We start from the raw sequence: 16,895 nt of genomic DNA on the forward strand, positions 1-16,895 counted from the left end.
AGAGCGGTGATGCGTTCCAAAGTGCCGCAATAATATTACAAGCAGCAGAGAGAGAATCAGCAGTGCTGGAAGCGGATGAGTCTCCGAGCTCAGAGGAAACATTAAGTGAATTTATAGCTGAAAAGGGACAAGAATGCACCTCAGTAATTTTTCCAGACATTAAGTGCTCACCTGTTCAGAAAGAGGAGGCGACTGAGGAGAGCTGTAGCAACTCGACGGAGAGTGAAGGGAAGGGTGGGGGTCTGCCGATCGCACTCTCCCCAGCCGGAGACAAGGATACAGGCACGGTCGGCACAGAGGACAAAGCTCTGGTCACCTATTCCTCTCCATGTGTCCTTGTAACATGTGACTGGAAGGTGGAGATTTCCCGATCAAAGGAGAGAAAAGAAGAGAGCGAAGAGGAGGGGAAAAAGGCAAGCGAAGGCGGAGCACAGAACACCGCAAATGCCGGCAGGGTGTCACAGACAGAGGCAGCGACCGAGACGTGTCCATCCCATCGCATCACAGCATCACCAACGGCAACACAAGACCAGAGTGACCTCATCCATCCTGTCACAGCAGGCACAGCCCCATTTCCTCTGACCATCAACAGCATAAACGACTGCGACTCCATCAGCCCACCCCCTCCTCTTTCCCACATAAACTCTACAAAGACTGAAGCGCAGAGGGAAGAAGAAGCTAATCTGAATCTGAGCCCAATTGCATCAGGAGCAGACCTGCCAGGCAGTGATAGATCACTTCCACCAGCAGTTTCTTTAGAAAACGAATGTCTCTCTGCGCAAGCCAACGATCAACAGGTACAGAGCTCTTCACAGACTAGAACCGCAAGCTGTGACACATCCGTCAAGACAGAGACACAGCAACAAAAACAAGAAATAACTCCTACAAGTGAAGACACATCTCAATCTACTAAGCTACAAGTAAACATGAGGGATATCGCCGCAAGTTGTACCAAAGTGGAAGGGTCTCCAAAAGGTATGCAGAGCTCTTTTGAGAACCAAAAGGATACAACACTGAAATGCCAAATGACTGAATGTGCCTCTTTGCCCCCATTGATGGTATTTGAAAGTCTACATCATCCAGTAAAAGAGGCTAGCTTCAACTTTAAAGGTTTTCTCAGCATCAGCAAACCAGCACTTCTTCTTCAGACAGAGCCGATCACTGGCCAGAGAAATACTGACCTGCATGGCGCAGAAAGGGAACATACTGCCTCTGAAGAAGAAGGTAAAGATGAAAAAAATGGAAAGCAGAGAGAAAAAGTGGAAATGACATTTAAAGAGCCAAAGGACTGCAGAGAAATGACCAGTACATCTCAAACACAGGGTGATACTACTGTAAAACTTGGAGAAAATGTTAATGTAAATATGAGTAGCTGTGAAGACGATGGAAAAGTGACAGATGAAACTCCTGATGTCAGCAAGGGAAATCCTGTTTCATCACTGTCAGCTGCAGGTGAGACCACCTGTGTTAATGAATCTAAGGATGTGGTTAATGAAACTCTGGAAGCAACTGAAGTAAGTAAAGAGAAGCAAGAAAATAAAGAATGCTTGAATGTTACTCAGATCACGCCAAATAATACAGATGAGTCAGCATCCACTGAGAAGAACAGTGTTTTACTACCGGATGTATCTCCACAAGAGGGTCGTAACAGCAGCCCTGCTGTGGATGGTGAGCGGGCTGATATGACTGAGTCTGAAGGAGTTGAACAAAGACATACAGAAATTCTACTTACCACCAAGGAAAAGCTGGATGAATCAAAGGGATGTGGGTTGCCTGAAGCAAGTGATATAGAACTAACATGTCCAGGTAATTCAGAGAATCTTGTGAATGATAGTCGAGAGCATGAGTCAAAGCCAGAAAAATACACATGTGAAGTTGAGTCAAAGGTAAAAACCAGCTCCATGTCTCCAGCAGCTGCCCCAGACATAGACAGCATGTGCCCTTGCACTCAACCAGACAAGAAATCCAACACCGAGCAGCCTACTACAATCTCAGAGATGCAATTTCTGTCAAAAGTAGATAAGTGTGACGACATGCTGCCCTATCAGACTGAATCACAGTTCAGTAATGAAATGATGAAAAATTATGCAGCAGATGCTGGGGACAAAACTGTCCCTTCTCTTCCTGCAGCGGAGACTACAGTAACAGCACAAAGGGATCTTTCCTCAACTACCACACAAAGCACTAACAGTGATGCCAGGGATGTGTCTGTCATTGTACTAAAGGCTCCAGGCCCAATGCTGAGTCACTGTGAGTCCGTTAATGACTGTGATATTGCTGTAGCAGGACCCGTGGAGGATTGCAGTGTGAACTGTGTGTGTGATTCTGACACAGAGATTGTTAAGAATATTACAGACAAATCTAATCAACAACTGGATGTGAATGAAGAGAGGTTAAGATCTCAAAATGCAGATGATCTGCTTTACTCTGTTGGTGTCTCCACACAGGAAATTGCAGCATCATCTGGGAACCATTTGCTTACAACTGACAGACCAGAACAGGCAGGTGATTCACCGCTAGTGTTAAAGAACCCAGATATTGTTGGAAATGCAAAGATGAAACAGAATGACGGATCTAAGTGTGTTGGAGAATTGGAGGTTGTTAGAAAAGAGAAGAGTGAAGGACATTTAAATTCTGTATATGAAAATGATTTATGCAATGCACCGACAAATGCTACTACAGAAAATGAGGTTATTAATAACGACACATCTGAAGAATTCAAGCACATGAAAAGGGGAGAGGACAACAAGGAGTGTGTAAAGGAAGCCGAAGAAAAATTCAATGCAGAAAATGAAACCAGTTCCTCTCAGGAAGAAGGGATTGAACAAAAAAATGAAAAGCAGGGTGAAAGGAAGGAACAAGAAGTAATGCCTTTTAAGGAGCAGAAGCATAATAAAGAAGAGACAAATTCATCTGAAACATCCTGTGCTAATGAAACACTTAATTCTCAACCTGCTTTGACAATGCAACAAAGTCCTAATGATGAAATCAAATGTGATTCACTCCTGCTGCACTTGGAGGACAATCTCGCTACACTTCTGACTGAGGAACCTGTTCAACATGTGTCTGACAATGTAAAAATGAATAAAAGTGTATCCAAAAGATTCAGTCAGGTGATGGGAGGAGAGCAAAACGGGGAGATTGTGCAAGAAAATGAGGTACAAAATGTAAAATCCATTGCAGAAAAGGACAGCAAAAAAAGTGCAAATACCTCTCAAGAACAGAATGAGACTGCTGCAAAAGAAAACGCTGATCAAACACAAGGAGAAAATCAGACATTAATAAATCTCTCCAATCTATCAGGAGAAAAAAAACTATTAGATGAAACCATTCCAAGAGGAAAATTGCAGTCTAGCCGCATGCCTGATCCTGGTTTAACTTCTGAAGGGATTATAGAAGAGGCTCTGAGTTGTGGAGGGGCTGAAAAATCTCCTCCAGTCGTTGATCACACCCTGTCTGCAGTGGTGAATGCTTCTCCCGAGAGAGACCACACACAAGATCCAAGGGGTTTGAGCCTGTCAGATTTGGCATTTTCACAATCCGGAGAGCTCCAGCTGCAACAGAACTTTATGAGTGCCCCAGAAGCAATGTTAAGTGTGAGTAAAAGCAACATTTTAGAAAATGCTGAGACCAATAATCATGCAAATGCTGAGGCAAGTGAAAAGCAAGAGAAGGTGGTTATGTATTGTAGTGCAGAGGCTCCAAGATCCCTAAACAGCACATCAGAGAGTGCCGCACTGGTGGGGGGCTATAACAAAGATGTTGCTGTGTTCAATATATGTCCAGAGAATGAAAAGAAGACAATACAAACAATAGATCTTAATGGTGGGAGATTTCCTGTTTGTGGTGAAAGCACTTCAAATGAAATCCAAACTCAGTCAGCTCCCAACTTGTCTGTAACAGCATCGTCAGCTTCTGAAACTTCTAAAGTCAAACGGGTTATAGAGGCTACAGAGGCAAAAGAACCTGCCATCTCAGCATCACAGGAAAGTGTGAGTAAACATGCAGATTGTACCAAATCACAGGTCAGCGCGGATGAACATGGCAATGTGTGGAACGAAATCCCTGACACCAAGAAAGGCTCAGAATTTCCTGTAAATCACTCAAGTGGGTTCTCTGTGAGTCCCACCCTCTCACACCATGAAGCAGGACTAAAAACAGAAGAGAAATGTTTCGACTCCGTTACCCCTGGAGACACTGGAAACACTGAGATCAGTTCTGATTCAATGAGTGATGTTGCACAGATGTCTACAGCAGGAACTTCCCAAATTCAGCAAGAGAAAGAATTCGTTTTTCAGTCCTCTGATTGCCAGCTCTCCACCACCACATCTTCTGCTTCTGTGCTCCAAAAATGTATTAAAGAGGAAAAAGAGATAAGTGTGGATCAGGCCCCTAAAGATGCACTAGAACCTAACACTCCTAATTCCACTCCCCAGTCTGAGACAGCTGCCTGGAGGATGGAGCAGCTTAATAAGCATTTGTCAGAGCAATTCCCAGATGGTACCCAAAACACAGACGAGCAGAATACACAGTGTTCTGAACAGCAGTTACAACATGTAAGAACTTGTTTGGACACTGAAAAAACAATCAGTTCTATGAAAGAAGAAGACACCATTTCAAATGACGTACAACAGCAAGAAGGAATTCAAGAAGAGATAAGTAAACAGATGGCGGATGAAGAAAAGAACAAGGCCATTGAAAATGATCACATAGAAGTGTCCAAAGGGGCTGAACCCAAGTCTTCACAGTCTATAATTGAAGAAAGCATCTCCAAAGAAAACCAAAGCAAGTTGGAGGAGCAGTCTTTATTTTCCCCTGTTGAAGCAATAGTCGATAATGTAGACCAGCAAATTGAAGAAGTTTCTAATGGATCACTGACAGAAATGAAAGAGGCTGTGCCATTGTTATATCCTGAGACCTCTATCTGCTTTGTGACTGACCCCCAGGATTCCCTCCAGTCCCCTCCTGCAGTCAATCAACAGTGTAGTCAGCAGCCCACTAAGTATTTTATCCAAAACTTACGTGAAAACGCCACAAAGAAAGTTGAAAGTAGCAGTGAGCAAAGTCCAAACATAGCAGATAACTCTCCTGGAGACATAGAATCCCTTCTTATCAAAAAAACAATAGAGAAAGATGACAGGGAAGCTATTGAAGATGAAGTCAGCAAGGTGTCAACAGCTGCAGATGTGTTGCTGGGTTCAGGCACAGGAACAGAGCAGATATCACAGGTTATCGACAGTTCAGACAGCCAAATCCTAAGTGCAGTCTTTGTACCTGAGAGGTCAGATGCAGTCAACTCCTCTGACGGTTCTGATTGGCTCAGAGCTCTGAAGGAGGCAGCCTTCATGTCTCAGATCATTCCAGAGCACAGAGATGAGTCTACCTGTGGATCTACAGAAAACAGGTACATTTAATTTGATGTTTGTTTTTAAAATGAGAGACCGTGAAGGAAATTGACTTTGTTGCACTCACAGATATGTAGAAAGAAATGTAGTGCTTTTCATTGGCACAGGTACAAAAAAGTATGTTTTATTCTCACATGACGTTTTGAGTGAAAATGGAGCCAAGTACAAGTACTACAGCCCATTATCTCCTGAGGGTGACCTCAACAGTGACATCAACTCATGCCCTTTAGGGCAAGAAAGAATCCTTTCATACCCACGCACAAACACACACTGGGCTTCACATATCTGAGCGCCACACATACACTTGCATACAGGCTATAAGGAGTTTTCATTGAGACAAACAGTGAGCAAAATTTCTTCTTTGTTTATTTTCTCTCTAGACCATTTGAGACCCTCCGTTCTCCTCAGACTGATCTAGAATTCCGAACCCCAACTGAAGAATATTTTCCCACTGCTCCTGAAGAGAGTTTCCCCCCGTCACCCGAGGAGAGTTTTCCTGCTGCTCCTGAAGAGAGTTTTCCTCCAGCACCCGAGGAGAGTTTTCCTCCAGCACCCGAGGAGAGTTTCCCTCCTGCTCCTGAGGAGAGTTTCCCTCCTGCACCTGAGGAGAGTTTCCCTCCTGCACCTGAGGAGAGTTTTCCTCCTGCTCCTGAGGAGAGTTTTCCTCCTGCTCCTGAGGAGAGTTTCCCCCCTGCACCTGAGGATAGTTTTCCTCCTGCACCTGAGGAGAGTTTTCCTCCTGCTCCTGAGGAGAGTTTCCCCCCTGCACCTGAGGATAGTTTTCCTCCTGCACCTGAGGAGAGTTTTCCTCCTGCTCCTGAGGAGAGTTTCCCCCCTGCACCTGAGGAGAGTTTTACCCCTATTACTAAGCAGCCAGAAGAACCACCAGACTGCAGGTGAGACCTCCTAAATGCTCCTTATGCACTTTCATGAAATTATTTCCCACTTCCTTGTTTGTTATTGAGGTAGTTGCTACTTGCCGCAAAGAAATTCCCCTTAATGTAGACTACAAGATGCCAAAGTAGTTGTGTTTAGGTCCAGGGAACGACATAATTGATAGAAGGGTCATGCATTGCATCTGGGGTCGTCACTTTTTTGTGTTTTGTCTGTTTCATTGCTCAAGTTAACCAAAATACTACATTTAGATTTACATTTATTCATTTTGCAGACGCTTTTAACCAAAGCGACTTACAATTGAGGAATACATCAAGCAATTCATCTTAAAGAGGCAAACAGATGTAGGAAGTGCTCATAATACCAAGTTTCAGGCATTATTCAAATAAGTAATTACTATATGGGTGTCCAAAGACCTATTTGTTGAATATTTTTGAACACGTGTTTAGAATGGAGCATTGCAATGTACACTTAGCTTCCTTTTGGGGACTTTCTTATTTGCTCTCGTTTTGTCATTACTCCCCACTCCCTCTCTTGAGTCTATATCTGCTCTGTTGCAGTAGCCACAACAGATGAAAGTGGAGCACTTGGTGCTTGTCAGTCATAGGTTTTAGCCTAGCACCTCATTTAGAAAGACATGCTGGAGAGAAAGAAAGATAAAAGGAAAGAGAGAGTGGTGGACAAAGTGATAGGGAGTGAGAATTAGGGGAAAGAAGAGAGAGAAACTTTGTGTGCATTTGTCCCAGTATCCCTGAACGGCCCACTCTTTGTTACTTGCCGCAGATGTGGACTAAAGGAATTTTGCTGTCAGTATGTGTGTGTGTGTGTGCACGTGTCTTGCTTAAGCTTTGCTCTGTGTTGACAGAAGGTTAAATTCCGTTATTGTAAGGAATAAAGTAGATTACACAGGACTTTATGGGTGCAGTTAAGATACCTTTGCTGTTGGTAATGTGCAATAAACACCTCTGTAGACAACTTGTGTTGCTGTACTAAACCCGCTTTTAGACATCAACCCATACAATGCTGTGATACATATCGTTTGTGGCATGTGAATTTACTTTATTTTATTTTGGAGATGGTATTTTGAACTATGTGGCTTTTGAGGCTTTGTATATAAATGAAATAAAGTGCAAAACTATAGCCTGATATTTTTAGTCAGATGTTTTAGGCTAGCTACCAACTTTCCACATGTACAAGCTAATATTATCTTGTTAAGATAACTGTGCAGATTTTAATAAAAGCCTATAAAATGCCTTAGGTTACCTTTCAGTGAAAACTAGAGAATATTTATTTTCTGTAGTTATTTAGGAAGTTGCAAGGAAGTTTTACTTGGTCTTGGTGTTAGCGCCTCACCCGCAACAGCTGAATGAAAACACAGCAATGTTAAATTTGAGAGCTCATGCTAATTTTTTATAGTGCCAACCACAAAGTTACTAAATAGGTCACATACAACAGGCTTCTGTGTTCCCAGCTTTCACACATTTTATGTAGGGCAGATGAATATGTCATTTCCAAACTATTCCATGTCATTTAGCTAGCTTATTCCACATTTGTTTTTCATTTCAGTCTACTTTATAAATCTACTTGTGATTTTATGAACAAATGAAACTGTGTGGATGCATTGGCTCCTTTGTGGATGTGTGTGTGTGTGAGAGAGAGAGGTGGCTTGGAAACCTTGTGATGCGTGACAAGAGCTAAGCAACAGTTACCATGGCAACAATTATTAGCCATTGCAATTATTTTGTGTTAATGGAACACAGTTATGTTAGTGACGCTTTGAAAAGGGACTCTTACTCAAAATGTTTTACAATTTTACATTATAAAACGAGACAGTAGGCCTTAATAATTGCATTTATTATAAAGATAACAGTATGACGCAGCCCCTCTTAGCTCAAACCTAACCACACTGTACTTATCTAATTATGCCTTAAATATTGCTGTCAGTCAGATTGTAGTTAGGACTGTGAAAAGCTGTATGGCGGCTGTGTTAACAGTAGTGACGTTGTTATTTTTATGGCTGCTAAAACTCCAGCTCCCCCCTGCTGCCTTTATTTAGTACAGTCTGTTTGCTATTAAAAACCATGTCTGGACTCATTCCTATGGACACAGCTGCTCCTGGGAGATTAGATTTTGTGTTTGTGCTCTTCCCATTAACTGGTGCATTTGAAACTTTGTTGTGTTCATTAAAGTTGTGGTTTGTGGTTATGTCTAACATGCAATCTCCCACTATCCGGCTAAAGCGAAGGAAGGATAGGATCGTAATACTTTGATGTGTGCATAGACCTGATTAGAGGGCAATTCTGTAAACTGTCTACAACTGTTTCTGATGAGATAGAGCAGTGCTATGTACAGTTGTTTAGGCTGTGTGGTGGAGTGAGTTGTATTTTTAGTATGTGACATGAGATGAGGCACACCCCTTGACAGGAGCAGCTGAAGGGCTGTCTGCTGTTCTGCCTGTTGGATTAGGTTTTGTCTGTGATGCTGCTCAGCTATTGCCATTTTTTCCCTGCCGAGAGTGGAGTAGGGATGGTAGGAATGATATATATCATTACGTGATTTATTTTTGTATCAGAAATTTGATAGGTACAGATAAAGTTGTAAGTTTTGTATAAATGTATATATACAACATTAGTGAACAAATCAAAGAACAACTGATTGATTTATAATTCATAGCAAATATGAATACACTACCATTAAAAAGTTTAGAATTGGTAATTTTTTAAAACTTAATGTGTTTAAAAAAAAAAAGATTATTGTGCTCATTAACACAGCATTTATTTGAGCATGTAAAAAAATAAAATACAGTAAAAAGTATTATTATGAAATATTATTAAAATTGTAAATAACTGTTTCTCTTACAATTAATTATTAAAATGTAATTTATTCCTCTAAAAGCAAACTGAATTTTCAGCAGTCATTACTCCAGTCTTCAGTATCACATGATTCTTCAGATATCATTGTAATAAGCTGATTTGGTGCTCAATTAATGTAGAAAACAGTTGCTTAATATTTTTGCAGAAACGGATACATTTTGGATTCTTTGATAAATTGAAAGTTCAAAAGAGCAACATTTATTTGAAATATAAACCTTTTGTATAAATGTTTTGTATAAATTGAATAAATGTCTTTATTGTTACTGTAATAATTTATTTTCTCCATAAAATGATTAATTTATTTTATAAAAATCATACTGACTCCAAACTTTTGAATGGTAGTCTAGCCCTATTTATTTATTTTGCTTAGTTGTGAGAATTGTTTAATAATAATAATAATAATAATAATAATAAAATAAAAAAATAAATAAATAAATGGAATAAAAAATCTTGCTTAGTTGATGTCTGAAATCTGAGATAGCAAAAAACCTTATTTCTGTTGTGTACTATGATAATGGTTCTTATATGAACGATTTCATAGGTGCGTCTCTCCTCACCATTCCCTGTGTGTGTGTTTGCCTGTGTATTTGTGGTGTTGTGCAGGTCTCCTCTGGTAGAGGCTGCTGAGAGCAGTGAGCCTGTCCCCTCTCCCTTATCACCCCTACCACAGCACAACACTGCTCCTGCCCTCCCTGCCCACCTGCTCCAGGACACAGTCAAGTTCCCCACACCGCCCCCTACCCCTCTGGACAGGGCTCCCCCTGAGCCTCAGACCCTTCCTCCTGCTCGTGCTCCTTCTGGTCTACCCGAGACTCCCCCTGCTGCCCCTGTGCCTCCTCAAATCCAACAGCTCCAGCACTCTGAGCCTTCAGCAAGGTAGGATATGATCATTTGCTGAGTGTGCTAACTGATTGTTTAACAGTGTACAGTTTTTCTTCTTTAGAAGATTGTGAGGATGCCACATGTGTAGAGATACTGTACGCTCAAATTTAGTTTGTGTTATTTTTGCTTTGTGGTTATTTTAAGATCCTTGGAGGATTTTGCCACTCATATGCCCTCCCTGCGTGGGCAATACAGTTCACATGAGGCTGCTTGCAAATGCTCTTCATCCATTTAGTCTGTTCTTAACTATCAAAATGGTGAGAATTTATGAATACTGATTAGATTTAATTAAATCGATCTGACTGTTTTGTTTTGTTGACTGTGCTGCTGATAATAATAGCAGTGATGATCCTGAGGGATTTGTGACATACACTGTATGTACTGTATGTATAGAACTGTACACAGAGTATCTCATAACACCCTGTTTCCTCTGCGTCTGAAAGAATTGAAGCACCTAGAAATTAATTTTTCCATGAAGACTATTGGCACCAGGCTTTGTATGCATCTTTACAGCACTGTATATAAAGAATATAGTGGCCCTAAAATCATTTTTAATTCATGATTAAAGTGTTTGAAAGTCATTACATCCACTTGTTATACAACAAAATGTCAAACCAAGTGTCATCTCTGAGCAAATGATTCTAGCCTTTTCTCAGGACTAAATTCCCTTTTGTAGATATTTTAATTTTAACCCAGTTTCAAGGTGATTTTAGTGGTTGAAGTCACTTCTCTATGTTGCTTTAAGATACTGTATTGTATTGGAGTGTGCTGCTACTATTGTAGGTGACTCATTTCCATTTGTGCACATTGTTGTAAACGTTTTTACATCAATCAGAGGCTGTGCAGTGTTTGGATCGAGAGCAGGATGACTCGGCCACGTTGACAAGCGATGAGCTCAGCTTGCATTTCTTCTATCAGACAGCAGAGGGCGAGAGAGTGTGTATGTGTTTCTTTCAGTGTTGGAACTGAACTCTGCTGCCCACTGCAGCACACAGCTTGTAAACACACCAGAACAGGAATATAGCCTACAGTCTAGATAAAAAACTCTCCTACACTGTAGGACCCTCAGAGGTACACCTCTGCACCTTATCTACTCATAAAGGGATGCAGAATGCAGATGCAAGAACCTAATCTTAAAATCTTACATGTAAAACGCAGCATTTGCATAATGAGATTTATTTCAGAAGTGCACCACCATCCAGCCAAATATAAACTGATGCCCTGGGGAACCAGTTTGATGCATCTCAACATAAAACGCTGCCCACTGCAGCACACAGCTTGTAAACACACATCAGAACAGGAATACAGTACAGCCTAAAAACGGTCCTACCCTGTATGGAAAAAAATGTACCTTTAGTTTGTAGCTGGTACAGCACCCTCAAAGGTACATCTTATCTACCCATAAAGGGATGCAGAATGCAGATGCAAGAACCTAATCTTAAAATCTTACATGTAAAACGCAGCATTTGCATAATGAGATTTATTTCAGAAGTGCACCACCATCCAGCCAAATATAAACTGATGCCCTGGGGAACCAGTTTGATGCATCTCAACATAAAACATCCATTAGGGGAATGAAGCCTGTCCCCTCTGCAAACAACTACCAAGGGCATTCCGTCTTTATCATTTCTCTCACACTCTCACATTTTTTTCTCTTTCTTTCTCTTTGGAAGGTCATTTGTATTATGTATGATTTTGTATTCACTACTGTATATATAAGTTGCCAGTATTTGAACACAGTACAGTTCAGTTTTTAGGACACGTTTAGGTAAACATTTACACTTTTGTCTTGGCAAAATGTAGCCTTATATACCTGTATTCATCATACTGGTGGCAAACTGAAGGGTTTTATGGTCTTTTAACTTACCATGTTCATTAGAAAATTAATAAAAAAAAAAACAACAGATTGATAATTCATAGAAAATATAAATATGGCTCCCAGACCAAAAAGAAATAACTAAATATGCTCTCCTTACTCATATTCTATGTTTGACTGTTAGTTCAGCCTAGATACTAAAAGCCCATGTTATGAATCTTTAAAAAAAACCTGCCTTTGCAATATCTTTCAGTGGCTGCACTGCTTGAAAATGTAATTTTCAATTTCCTGCGTCTGAGCATGAAGTTGTCAGTACACACTATACACTCTCACTCTGCGTGTGACAGCATTGTTGTAAATGCCTTTTATTGTAAAATAATGAGTTGTCACATGTCTTCCAGCTGTCTGACACAGACAACCATTAAATTGGTGACAGGTCTTTAAAAATCCCTTCACTGTTGCTATAATTTATCATGGACGGCTGTGTTTTTTCAGCACGTTTGCTCTTAAAAATCAGAGTGAGAGAAAAGTAGCCCCTGGCTTCTGCTGAGAAGAAAACAAAAGCTGCATATAGATGCTGTAGAACACTGTGTTCCTCTGCTGGCACAGAATTTTCTAGAAGTAATAAAGCATATGTCCTTAAATCGCTGAGCTGAGAGAAGGGAAGTCATAATATGATGAGAGGTTTGAACAGACTAGCGGTCTCCAGCATTAGGATGGTTGGCTACAGAACCAGTTACCTTGACTAGCCTAGAGCCTTGAACATGCCATTGAATCTCATTTGTGTGAACACCCTCAAGCTACATTATTATCACCCTTTGTGTACTGGTGCATGTTTTTACTTTCTGTTTTTTATTTTCTATTTTCAAAAAGTTTTGGAAATTGCAGGCAGTGGACTTGTAGAAGAAATGTGTTTTTTCTTCCTACCTAGTACCAGTTTTTCTCTGGGCTAAAGGCATACGGGTCATTATTTACCTTGCTACTTGTACCGTGATATTTTATGCTCATATAAGCATACCATTTATTGAAGAAAGTACATTTAAAAAATGCATGTCTTGATTTAATTTTTTACTACACTTTGTTTGACTATTAATATTAATTATTAAATGCCACCTTCTTTTTGGACCATTAGTCAACAAATTCTCAGATAACGGAGCAGTTATTATGAGGCTTGTAGGAGTTTTCACCACTACTCCCTCACATTCACACCACGCCATTGAAGCTCAATGAAAATTCAATGAGCATTAAGGAGCCACTTTCACTCTCTCTGAAACCTTATCCACTGCTGTTGTTTGCTGGATAGTGTTGCTGTAGAAAAATGAATGCTTTATGAAATACTTTAACTTGTATTTTATAATTGTGTTTTTTTGTGCAGTCGATTTTTTTGTGCATTTTTCTTGAAGAGGCACTGCCCACTTTCCTTTTTTTTTGTGGAAAAGCCCCTGGCTCAGGGTTTCAGGTTCATCTTAACTTAGGCTAGCTAAGCTCTGTTTCTTTAGTGGTTCATAACACAGGAACATAACAAAGCTTCAGTTAACTTTGGGCCATGAAGTCTTTCCCTACTCTGTGTACAGTCCTCAGGCTCTATACTGTAAGTGAATAGGCAGATCTGTGCGAAAAGCTCTTTGTTCTGCTTTCTCATGAGTGAACAATAGATTTATAATCCTCATGTTTCAGATGTCCCCACCAATGTCCCAATTTCCCACAACTGCTGCTGTCTCATGCTGTAAATCAATATGGATTAGCTCGACCTGTGTGAATCGCTACTGCTCCCCTTCAGGCTCGTAATCTCTTTTCTTTGAGTTGTCTCATTTTCATTCTCATTCTCATTTTCATTTGTCCAGATCATACCTACAGACCCTTTCATAACATATTCATTGTGATTTTGAATATATCTGTCATTTGAGGACATTGGGACTGATGACTGCTTTCTGCCATGTCTTTTTGTTCTCAAGGGGGGTTGATATATCATGACTTTGACCTGAGCAAACAGAAAGATTTGAAACCTATGAAAGAACAGCAGTTGTAAATCAGAGACTCCTCAAGTCTGATGTACATGCAGTTAATTTATACTTTATTAGTTGATTTGTTTGGATGTTGCTGTTGATTTCATGATGGGCATTTATTTAAATATGTTCCTCTGACCCCATCAAAACCCATTTGACAGACATTTCTGAAGCTTTAACCCTCACAATGTAGAAAATGCACTTTCTAGAATCAAAGAATCTTAGTATGTTAACAATTCATTGCATTTTTAATTATGTACAGAAGAAATGTAAAATGTTTCATGTTTGATGCATGTTATCAAGCTGAAATATTGAATATGCTATAATCAATTTTTCATCAGATGATGGTGAGGAAATTTTCCTTTTTTCTTCATTTTTTAAGTATATTTTTCAAGATACTACTAAATGCCCTAGGGTCTCTCAGACCCCAAACAGACCATTAGGGTTAAGTTATTCAGTTAATTTCTGTAATGTGAGCAACCTGCAATGCCACTCCATTTTCACAGGGGAGAGTTAGTTGTGTGATTTAGGGGCAATAAAAAATAATAGAAACACAGAGAAACTATAAAAGGTGTTGCATAACAAAAGACAGGTGTGACCACATGCCTCAGTTTCTGTGTCTCGGTGTGTGAAAAAGAGACCTGTGTCTTTCAGCTTGGCGTGTGGTCGGCTATTGTTTGCATTCACTGTGCTGATCGGCACAAGAGACCTCAAATCGACAGGGAAAAGCTGCTCATCTTTTAAAGCACTCTGTTCCCTGGGGAGAGAGAGAAAGAGTGAGAGAGTTAGAGAGGGAGGGGTTATGGAGAAAACCAGCAGCCACTTCGCCAAACGCCACAACAAGCCAATGAGAAGACAGAGTTTGAAGACTAGCGAGCAGGAGCATCGCTTATTCCCTCCCTCTTCTCTTGCTCTTCGCATCCTTCCACATCTCTACCCATAAGGCTTAGCAGTCCTGTTCTATTGTTGTCAAGGATACAGAGAAAGATACAGCCTTCCCCTGATGCAATGTAGACAGAGACGGAGAAGGAGTCAGAGAGAGTGAAAGGAAGGGATGCTGAGGGCTGAGAGCGGGGCGCCTGTATGCCCCTGATGCCATCTGCTCCGGATCTACTGTAGCAAAGCAGCGTGTGTCTGACGCCAGCCCAAGGGCCCTCAGGACGAGAGACGTGGAGAAACAGGAGGCGCAGGTTGGGGGGAGGAGGAGGGAGACGGGTGCCAGTGGAGATCATATAGCAGAGGATGGGAGCAGTGGAGTCCGCTGAGAACGGACAGCCCCCCTGTCCCTCTCAGGAGCGTCCCGAGAGCATGTGAGTAAGAACCAGAGGAGCAGATAGGAAGGTTCTTGACGACCTCATTGTCGTTGTTGTTGCCTGATTTGTTCACCTGGTTTGAGTCTGCATGTGAGTATTCCTTCAGCGATGCCTGTGCTGTGAGAAAATAAGTAATAAGTATGGTGTTTGTCAGAGAAACGGCACACACAAAGGAGGAGGGGATTGTTATTGTGTCTTTGTGATGTCAGAATCAGACATGATGTTTATTTACATTAGCCATTTACTGGCGGTAGTAAGGCTCTGTATGGGTTTTTGCATATTGACGTGTGTGTTCCAGTCTGGCGGGCTTGCAGACGTCTGGACGGGGGAGTAATGGCTGTATTTAATAGGAGAGAGATGTGTGTTTTTGTGGGGGATGGAGGCTAATGCGGCAGCATTGAGAGAATGAGAGAGATGCTGCTGAAATAGAACACTGAGATGTGTTGGAGAAAATGGGGAGGGGGAAAGAAAGAGAGAGTGAGGCTATTTATGTTGTAGACATTCAGAAAAGCAGAATGGCATTGATCATGACAAACATTTTGTGTAGGTGGAGTGGTGTTTCTATATGCCTGTTGGTTTGTGGTATAAGCCTGCTGTAAATCTAAAGGAATAATTCACCCAAATGAACATTTTGTCATCATTTGCAGTAGAAAAACACATTATTTATTTCTTCTGTGGAACACAAAACAAGATATATAGTAGAGTGCCTAAACTGCTTTTTTACAATGAATGTAAATGGTGAGCTCAGATTTTCAAGGCCAAATATTTAGTAAATAATGACAAATTTCAGTCAGCCTGCACAAAGCCTTCATATTGCTTCAGTAAATTTATAGTGTGCAAGTCATACTGACTAGTTTTATTATGCATTTATGGTCCTCTTTTGACCTGTTTTGGAGCTTGACAGACCCTGGCCCCTATCCACTTTTATTGTATGGAAAAGAGCAGTTCAGACATTCTGCTCATTTTGTGTTCCACTTAAGAAATAAACCCATATAAGTTTAAAACAACATGAGGGTAAAAAAAATGTGCAAACATTTTTGCGCAACCATTCCTTTAAAATAGTCTATTAACCAATTGTGTGTCTTTGTTTATAAAACACATTCTAACATCTAAGGTATTCTACTGTATTTAATCCTCATCCTATTGGCCACAATGGTTATTTTACTGTTGTAACTGACCTTTGTTAAAAAAATCCTGGAACTTCTGGCTCTAGGCAACACAGCTGGGGATGATGGGAAAGTTTGAACCTGCTCATGAGGTCTGTGCTTTAAGTAAAAGTATTGTAGCACGATACAGTACTGCTCATTCAGCCATGACTAACATAGCTTTTAGCATCTAAAGTTTGGCTTATGCAATCCCCTTTTGAGAATTCTTACATAACAGTACCTGCATAGTTTATGTGGGAGTTTGAACCTCAACTCTAAAAGCTTTGTATTATTAGATTTGTCATTTAGTTCACCTACTGTACAAGTAGTTCATCATGACAGAATGGAATCTGGTGGAAGAAGCTTTTAGCATTGCCTTTTATAAAATATTTCATTCATAATCCAACATTTTAATTTCCTATACAAGCCTTTATTTCTACATACATTTATTTTTTTTTGCCATTCATCAAGAGTTGTCTTTACCTCTGCATAAGCGCTGTAATGCACTTGATGCACTTCTATCCTATCTTCATTATTAATATATATATATATATATATATT

The 16,895-nt window shown here is 40.5% G+C and overlaps 1 protein-coding gene across 1 annotated transcript in view; it reads left to right on the top strand.

The window, feature by feature from the left end:
• LOC107688300 (uncharacterized) overlaps window positions 1-16,895 on the top strand; it is a 50,907-nt gene that overhangs the window by 5,199 nt on the left and 28,813 nt on the right. The window contains exons 3-5 of the mRNA XM_016485920.1: window positions 3-5,404; window positions 5,786-6,301; window positions 9,776-10,048. Of these exons, the coding sequence (XP_016341406.1) occupies window positions 3-5,404; window positions 5,786-6,301; window positions 9,776-10,048 (6,191 nt within the window). The remainder of the gene's footprint in view (window positions 1-2; window positions 5,405-5,785; window positions 6,302-9,775; window positions 10,049-16,895) is intronic.

Source organism: Sinocyclocheilus anshuiensis, unplaced genomic scaffold (assembly GCF_001515605.1).
Source record: "Sinocyclocheilus anshuiensis isolate Anshui unplaced genomic scaffold, SAMN03320099.WGS_v1.1 scaffold809, whole genome shotgun sequence".
In the NCBI taxonomy this organism is placed as follows: Eukaryota; Metazoa; Chordata; class Actinopteri; order Cypriniformes; family Cyprinidae; genus Sinocyclocheilus; species Sinocyclocheilus anshuiensis.